Source organism: Salmo salar, chromosome ssa19 (assembly GCF_905237065.1).
Source record: "Salmo salar chromosome ssa19, Ssal_v3.1, whole genome shotgun sequence".
NCBI classification, from domain to species: Eukaryota; Metazoa; Chordata; class Actinopteri; order Salmoniformes; family Salmonidae; genus Salmo; species Salmo salar.
This window is the reverse complement of record NC_059460.1, coordinates 44,287,690-44,296,783: the sequence shown is the minus strand read 5'-3', so window position 1 is coordinate 44,296,783 and position 9,094 is coordinate 44,287,690. Positions and strand designations below refer to the sequence as shown.

General features: G+C 43.5%; 1 protein-coding gene across 1 annotated transcript in view; it reads left to right on the top strand.

Annotated features, from left to right (window-relative positions):
- Window positions 1-883: 883 nt before the first annotated feature.
- Window positions 884-9,094, top strand: part of un13d (unc-13 homolog D) — a 15,469-nt gene continuing 7,258 nt past the window's right edge. The window contains 20 exon segments of the mRNA NM_001139849.1: window positions 884-1,041; window positions 2,646-2,678; window positions 2,820-2,870; window positions 3,104-3,160; window positions 3,659-3,766; window positions 4,056-4,115; window positions 4,414-4,480; window positions 4,643-4,823; window positions 6,071-6,115; window positions 6,213-6,284; window positions 6,460-6,529; window positions 6,899-7,003; window positions 7,277-7,369; window positions 7,497-7,597; window positions 7,673-7,790; window positions 7,877-7,998; window positions 8,368-8,458; window positions 8,577-8,633; window positions 8,761-8,858; window positions 8,988-9,039. Coding sequence (NP_001133321.1) covers window positions 979-1,041; window positions 2,646-2,678; window positions 2,820-2,870; window positions 3,104-3,160; window positions 3,659-3,766; window positions 4,056-4,115; window positions 4,414-4,480; window positions 4,643-4,823; window positions 6,071-6,115; window positions 6,213-6,284; window positions 6,460-6,529; window positions 6,899-7,003; window positions 7,277-7,369; window positions 7,497-7,597; window positions 7,673-7,790; window positions 7,877-7,998; window positions 8,368-8,458; window positions 8,577-8,633; window positions 8,761-8,858; window positions 8,988-9,039 — 1,644 coding nt within the window. The 5' untranslated portion in view covers window positions 884-978.

Genomic DNA, 9,094 nt, shown 5'->3' with positions numbered 1-9,094 from the left:
TGACTAAAACGTCAATATTAGCAGTTGATTTCGAAAGAGCGCCCCCCAAAATGTAAAGTACTTACTGACACAGGAGGGTGAAAGTGCTCATGGTCTCTTCATTTTGTGGACACCATACATTTGTTGACGAGGACACAACCTTGTGTGTAAGCTACTCATCCCTGTATGTCAGGAAAAAGCACAACTCAACAAAGGCGAAGTGTAACATCAAATGACGTTTATTTTCTCTGCAGGAGATTCATTTAGGTCAAAAACAGCTAGTCTGCTCTATTACCCCCTTTCTGCACGCACGCACGCGCGCACACACATATACACACATACACACACACATACTGAGTCAGTGTTTGACTGTGTGGGTATACGTGTGTATGTGTTAGCCACATTCAGATTGAGCTTGCATATTCAGCCTACCAAGGGTGATAGGTACTTTTTGTGGTCAGCGCAGGCTGCAAAAGCCCATGTTGCTGCCCACCTTCTTTAGCAGTGGGTTTCTGAGAAACTCTTCTCCTGACTGTAATTGGTGTGCTGGTTTACTGTGCAAGCATTGACCTCCCAACTTCCAAGTTTAATCTTTTCTTATATCTCGTGCCATGCTTTTATGTAAAAGGATTACTGTTGTGGACATTTCCATGTCTAATGCAAATCAACCATGTACATTATTTACATGTAATTGTCTTTCCTAATCCACACACAACAGGACACAGCCATTCGTTTTGGGTTGTTTGTTTGTCTGTTTATGCATGTGTGTGTGTGTGTGTGTGCATGCGAGAGAGGAAGAGAGAGATGAAGAAACAGAAAGTCACAGCAACCATCTTCAACAGGAAATGATGACTTCCTGCTAAGTGACAGCTTGGCCCCACTCTGCACTACTCTCTCTGTATAACCTCTCACTGCCTCCCATCCTTTAAACATAGCAGAAAACCTTCAGCCTCACAGCCTCAGCAGAGAAGGGCATTTGGCTGTTCATCCACCTCAACCATGATGCCAAGCCAGGATGGGTTGTCCACAACCGGAGACAACCTGCTGCAACCTCCCGATCAGGCAAGTACCAAACTTTGCCATGTTACAAATAAGTTCATTTAATACAGTGAGGTCCAAAAGTATTTTGACAGTGACACATTTTTTGTGGTTTTGGCTCTGCACTCCAGAACATTTGGATTTCATATCGAATGAACCGTTTACAAATTACAGCAGTTTTTGTACATAGTCCCGTTTTAGGGAACCAAAAGTATTTGGACAAATTCAGTTCTATTGTATTAAAGTAGTGAAAGGTTTAGAATTTGTCCAAATACTTTTGGTTCCCTAAAATGGGGGAATATGTACAAAAAGTGTTGTAATTTCAACGGTTCCGCCAATATGGATGAAAATAGCCTAAAATTAAAGCTGACTATCTGCACTTTAACCTTATAGTCATTGTATCATTTCATATCCAAAGTGCTGGAGTACAGAGCCAAAACAACAACAACAATTGTCACTGTCCAAATACTTCTGGACCTCACTGTATGTTTTTTCTCATTTGTCTGTAATAAACAACAAAATAAATCCAAGGCATTCCTATTCTGTGAAACACATTCATCGTATTGGTATTGGCCCAATTTATTAGGAAGGAGTTCAATTACATGTTGGCACTATGGACATCCTCAGGTTCCAATGTGTGTGTTGGGCGTTTAATGTTCTCACAGATAACAGTTTAGGATGATGGCCTCAAAAAAAACGGATGCTGAGGTCAAATCGGTTTGCGAAACTTTATTTTCACCATCAGTGAAATGCTCTTCTGTTTTGAGTGACTTGAAAATATCTTTCTATTGAGCCGAAAATGTGTCACGATCATTGATGTTTTGATAAGACTAACTGACTGTTGTCTATTATGAATGTACTCCTTCTGTGAGTGTTACATGCAGTCCATTTGGTATTTTAAGATAAGATCCCACTTGGCTAAAAACTGGTTCAATCAACGTTGTTTCCACATCAACAAAAAATGTGATGACATTGAATCAACATGGAAAACCCATTGGATTTTAAAAAGTCCTCAACGTAAGGGAATTTCATATTTTTCCCCTAAACTTTTAACCTAAATCTAATGACATTGTAACAATTTTGGTTGATTTCACGTTGAATTAGTTAGTTAACAACTCAACCAAATGTCAATCAAGACTAGACGTTGAAATGATGTCTGTGCCCAGTGGGATGTGACCATGAATCATACTTCGGCATGATCAGTGTTTCGGAGATCAGATGACACCGAGGGAGGTGTTTTCACTTCTCATAAAAGAACCACAGACGAGAAATCCATAGTTTTGATACCCGCGCGTGTCTGTGCGTGCATGTGTGTGTGTATATGTGTATGCATTCCTGTTTTATCTGTATCCTTGTCAGATCTTTCTTATCCTGTCCTATATTTTTTGTTCTGAAACTGGAGACGAGTAGTTTCCCTATCGCCTCACATGAGGAAGTCCCTGACCTAACTAGTGTCACCCTGCTATTTGCATGAGATTTTTCCACATTAAAAACACAGACATTTCTCAAGCTCCCCACTGTTTCATAATTGATATGTCACAGCAAGTACCATTGGCCCTCTATAGTGTAGGGCCACGGGTTTCCTGACCACCAGTGGCTAAACTGGGTTGTTTCTCTTACACATACAGGCTCGTGGCTCAACCAGGAACAGAATGAGACAGGTACAGTGAGCAGAACCTCTCCACTTCAACGGCATATTTTAAATATGCCCGAAATATGAATGCTTTTTTGTTATACCTGCTTCCCACAAGCAAGGGTTACTGTATAAAGGTATTGTGTGTAACTGCCCTCCTCCTTCTCAGAGCTCCCCTGCCCGTAAACTGGGGATGACCAGGAGACAGAAGGACAGGAGGGTAGGTCCAGCTCCTATTTTCTCCACATAAGGACTAGTATTGTTAAGCAGTATGAGCCAAAGCCTGATGCAATAAATATCATAATCAATGATGTCATGTCTTGTTTGTATCTGCCATTATCAAATAAACTATTAAGTAGTCTCGTACACTAACTTCACGAACTGTGACTTTGTGACTTCAGCACTTCCTGAATTAAGAACCCACAGTAGATAACAGGATGGATGTACTTTCAGGACTTTAAAGAGAATGAGAACCCAGAAGAGAAGGAGAAAAGACATAAGGAGCAAGAGGTATCATCGCTGTAACGCTTAAGAATTCTGCTTGTTTTCATAGACTTTTTAGAGGTATCATCACTGTAACATAGAAGAATTCTGCTCGTTTTCATATAGTTTTTAGAGGTATCATCACTGTAACATAGAATAATTCTACTTGTTTTCATAGACTTTTTAGAGGTATCATCGCTGTAACAAAAGAATTCTGCTTGTTTCATAGACCTTTTAGAGATATCATCGCTGTAACAAAAGAATTCTGCTTGTTTCATAGACCTTTTAGAGATATCATCGCTGTAACATAGAAGAATTCTGCTTGTTTTCATAGACTTTTTAGAGGTATCATCACTTTAACGCTTAAGAATTCTGCTTGTTTTCATAGGCTTTTTAGAGGTATCATTGCTGTAACAGAAGAATTCTACCTGTTTTCATAGACTTTTAAGCTACAGAAGGTGGCACATTAGTATGTCGTTTAAGAGACCCTATTAAAGGTTGATGTTTCTTGCCCCGCCCCCCCAGCTCAAGCCGCTGTATAAAGAGCTGCTGTACACCATCATCCATAAGCTGGGGAAGCCAGCCTCAGCAGAGGTCTTCACTGATAACCAGCTGCACCAATACATCAGAGAGGTGACAACCAAACACTCAACTAACTCTATCCTAACCATCTCGCAGACATGACGTCTAACCAAACACTCTCAACTAACTCTATCCTAACCATCTCACAGACATGACATCTAACCGAACACTCTCAACTAACTCTATTCTAACCATCTCACAGACATGACATCTAACCAAACACTCTCAACTTACTGTATCCTAAATCTCTCTCTGACCAAATGTGTTCTGATTATTTTATTATCCAAATACTAATACAGTACCTTGTTGCTATTAAACTACCCCTCCCATCCCCCTTCAGGCTTTCTCTATGGCAGAGGATGAACACCAGAGTCTGACAGACAGGGTCCAGAACACAGAGGTGAGTAAGCAGAGGAGTTTCATACTTCTAGGAGAAGCCATTTGACCCACCAATATTTACCTTTACAGTATCTAAGGGGGTTATGTCCACAGGAGGTTGGTGGCATCTTAATTGGGGACAACGGGCCTGTGGTAATGACTGGAACGGAATCAGTGGAATGGTATCAAATACATCTAACACATGGTTTCCAGTAGTTTGATGCCATTCCATTAGCGCCGTTCCAGTCATTATTATGAGCCACCCTCCCCTCAGCAGCCTCCACTGGTTCTGTCATACAAAGTCTGAGTCTTGTCCACAGCCTCCAGTCTACTGTCTGATGGCCACTGTGAAGGAAGCCAAGGGCATCCTGGGAAAAGACGTCAGTGGTACGTCATACTTCAGATCTGTGAACACAATCAAATGTACTTCAACTATTTTGATTATCTGGAGGTGGCCAAGAGAGTTCTGGATTTAGGTTGGTCCGTTTAGGAACCACAGATCTAGCAGTTGTGGTCTGTGAATCCTCTGGTGTGTTATGTTGTCCCCAGGTTTCAGTGACCCATACTGCTTGCTGACCATCCTGGAGGATGAGAAGGAGAGCAAGACACGACGGTCCAGACCTAAACCCCGTAAAGCCGTGGTGAAGGACGCCGTCTCAGACGAGGAGGTTTACACGACAGAAACCAAGAAACAGACCCTCAACCCCATCTGGAACCAGACCTTCGTCCTGTGCGTGAAGGAACATTTTGATAGAACATAGAACCTATTTGTTATTTTATTAGGATCCCCATTAACTGTTGCAAAAGCAGCAGCTACTCTTCCTGGGGTCCACACAAAACATGAAACATGACATAATACAGAACATTAATAGACAAGAACAGCTCAAGGACAGAACTACATACATTTAAGAATGACACAAGTAGCCTACATATCAGTACATACACACAAACTACCTAGGTCAAATAGGGGAGAGGCGTTGTGCCGTGAGGTGTTGCTTTATCTGTTTCATACATAGAACACACCTATGAGTTTACGTTACATAGGGTGCCTTGAAATAGCCTGGTCCCAGATCAGTTTGTACTGCCTTGAACATCCTGATAGCCTGGTCCCAGATCCGTTTGTACTGCCTTAAACGTCCTGTTAGCCTGGTCCCAGATCAGTTTATACCGCCTTGAACATCCTGATAGCCTGGTCCCAGATCCGTTTGTACTGCCTTAAACATCCTGATAGCCTGGTCCCAGATCAGTTTGTACCGCCTTGAACGTCCTGTTAGCCTGGTCCCAGATCCGTTTGTACTGCCTTGAACATCCTGATAGCCTGGTCCCAGATCAATTTGTACTGCCTTGAACGTCCTGTTAGCCTGGTCCCAGATCAGTTTGTACCGCCTTGAACATCCTATTAGCCTGGTCCCAGATCAGTTTGTATCGCCTTGAACATCCTATTAGCCTGGTCCCAGATCAGTTTGTACTGCCTTGAACGTCCTGATAGCCTGGTCCCAGATCAGTTTATACCTCCTTGAATGTCCTGATAGCCTGGTTTCAGATCAGTTTATACCTCCTTGAATGTCCTGATAGCCTGGTCCCAGATCAGTTTGTACCACCTTGAACGTCCTGATAGCCTGGTCCCAGATCAGTTTGTACCACCTTGAACGTCCTGTTAGCCTGGTTTCAGATCAGTTTATACCGCCTTGAACGTCCTGATAGCCTGGTCCCAGATCAGTTTGTACTGCCTTGAATGTCCTGATAAAGTAAACACTGATGCTACTTATGTAGTGTCTTTTATTTGTATTTCAGTTTATTATTATTCTTTTTAGGGGGTAGATCAGCTTTAGTAGTGCAGATAGATTGTGGCTTCTATCAATGTAATTGTCTGCATCATTTCCAATCCCCCATTTGTTGTAAATATATATATTATTTTAAATATATTAAGTGTCTTTCATGAAGATTATAAACCTCTCTCTTCCCCTGGGCTGGTAGGGAGTTTGAAGAAACTGCCGGGGCAAGCTTCCACATGGAGATGTGGTGAGTAACCAGTAGTCTACTGTTTGTTAGTCGGCTTGAAGGAAACCAACAGAAAATCTTTTTCCATATTAATATCTGATCAATCTCTCTCTCATAGGGACAGGGATGAGGAGGTGTCTCTGGCACAGAAGCTTGAAGAGATCAGAACCAACTTCCATGGACTGAGGAGGTAGAGCTCACTCACACACACACACACACACACACACACACACACACACACACACACACACACACACACACACACACACACACACACACACACACACACACACACACACACACACACACACACACACACACACACACACAATATCCCAATGTTGATTGTTTATGTTCCCATTTAGGATGATCAAGGATGCTAAGAAATTAAAAGGCCAGGATGATTTCTTGGGAAACATTGTTCTGAGACTGAAGGTAAAGCAGTTTCTACACACACGCTCACTCACCATGACGCTCACCCACCATGACGCTCACCCACCAGGACGCTCACCCACCATGACGCTCACCCACCAGGACGCTCACCCACCATGACGCTCACCCACCAGGACGCTCACCCACCAGGACGCTCACCCACCATGACGCTCACCCACCAGGACGCTCACCCACCATGACGCTCATCAAGTAACGCTCCCAATTTGTGTGTGTGTGTGTGTGTGTGTGTGTGTGTGTGTGTGTGTGTGTGTGTGTGTGTGTGTGTGTGTGTGTGTGTGTGTGTGTGTGTGTGTGTGTGTGTGTGTGTGTGTGTGTGTGTGTGTGTGTGTGTGTGTGTGTGTGTGTGTGAAGGACCTGCATTGTACAGAGGATAACTGGTATGTTCTGGAGCCGAGGACAGAGACGTATCCAGATCGGGGCCAGTGTCATCTGCAGCTCAAATTCACCCACAAAGAGGTATGGAGCTCAAGTCCCTCTACAACTCTCTAGTAGCACATGATGTTACAACATAATGTAATGAACACATAAAACCTACCATGTCAATTTAAATATATGGTCAGACTGATGAAAGAAACGCCCAAAGAGCAGGATGGTTTTTCTCTAACAGAAACTGTGAGACGTGGGATTTTTTGTTTTGCTTTTCATTAACAGTAAGAGACAGATGATTTAGTTTGTGATCTACTGGATGACGAAGAAACATACTCATTACAATATGCTTCTCTGTGACAGAGAGACGGGACATTGAGTGCAGGTCGTAGTGCCTACGTCAACTACTGTGGGATCCTACAGCAGTTTGTCCAGTCACACATCTCTAAGCAACAGGTAACAGTTTGTCCAGTCACACATCTCTAAGCAACAGGTAATAAACAGTTCAGTTCGAACATCTGACAGTCATACATGCACATCTAGTGGTTCATCTGTGAAGGCAATACACCTCTCTCCCCCCCAGGGTAGTGGTCCGTGGAAAGGAGACTTGTGTGGGGAAGGACAGACGCTGTTGGAACTATACGCCACTCAGAATGACCTCTCACCTTTCCTGCAGGATCTGGCGTAAGTACCACACACTCAACACACACACACGCACACACGCACACACTCACGTACACGCTGACATATGTCTTACAGGAAGTGGGTGGCCTACAGTAAACTTTACCAGAGTTTAGAGGTGGACTCCTCACTGCTGCTGCAGCAGCTGACCAGTATAGAGTACCACTGGCACCAACAGGAGCTGCCCTACCAACAGGTAAAACAGGCCTTCCTTTCCTTATTTGACATATTATACACTGTATATTATTTACTAATGAAGTAAACACATTGACATATGTACAGAAACAGGAGCTAGGGGACTCTCTCCATGGTTTCCTGCAGTACGGACTGTGTCTCGTGGCCAAATACAGAGACATATTTCCCCCAACGCAGGACGCTAACCCTCGCCTTCACACACTACTCAGGTACCCTGCTGCGAGTGTGTGTGTGTGTGTGTGTGTGTGTGTGTGTGTGTGTGTGTGTGTGTGTGTGTGTGTGTGTGTGTGTGTGTGTGTGTGTGTGTGTGTGTGTGTGTGTGTGTGTGTGTGTGTGTGAAAACCACTGCTCTAAGATATTCATAGAGGTATGCTGGAAACCACTGCTCTAAGATATTCATAGAGGAATGCTGGAAACCACTGCTCTAAGATATTCATAGAGGTATGCTGGAAACCACTGCTCTAAGAACACAGAGGGTAATACATCCTCAATACTGGTTGAACCACAGGTGTGTGTGTGCGCGTGCGTCATATAGTATGTGTTTAAAACAGATCTAATGAAGAAACTGTGTGTTTTAGAATCCTGTCTCAGATATGTAAGACACGGGCGTTTCAGAAGCTGAACCCGGCTCAGTTTGACCTGCACGACGAGGTCAACGACGCGGTGCATGTGAGTACATATCGAAAGGCCACTTTAAAGACTACAGTTAATATTGTATGAACTATCTGTTAAACGATCCACAGAGCTATGTTACTCTGTTCGACTGAAAGTCTTTTGTTTTCCTCAGTCTGGTACACAGGAGTGGTTCACCATAAAGAAGGGGTTACACCAACCCATGACCAAGGTAGGCTGCAGACAAACAAAGAGACCCCTCCCACATATCACTTTCAAAGCACATCAAGCATTTATTTACCCACATTCTGTAACTTTATCTCTTTCCATCCCCACCCTCCCCTTCCTCCCCCTCCCAGGACCTGACAGAGACCGTGAGTGCCCTCTCTAGGCTGATAGGTGAAGTGCAGGAGGACATCAAGCACAACAAGGACAGCTGGAATAGAGTGTTTGTCAGGTAGGAGACAGACGACCACACAGAACGACTGTATGGAAGGAGGTCACATTATCTGTCTTGAATACGAAGAAGGTCTGACTGTTAATCACATGAATGGACTTGAATGGGTTTCTCTCTCTCTCTCTGTAGTGCTGTGCAGGTTGATGTGTTCACTATAGTCTACCAAAAGCTGGACTCCCTGGTAAGTGGCTGTGAAAGATAACTGCATTACTCTCTACGTCTGTTACTCCCTCTCT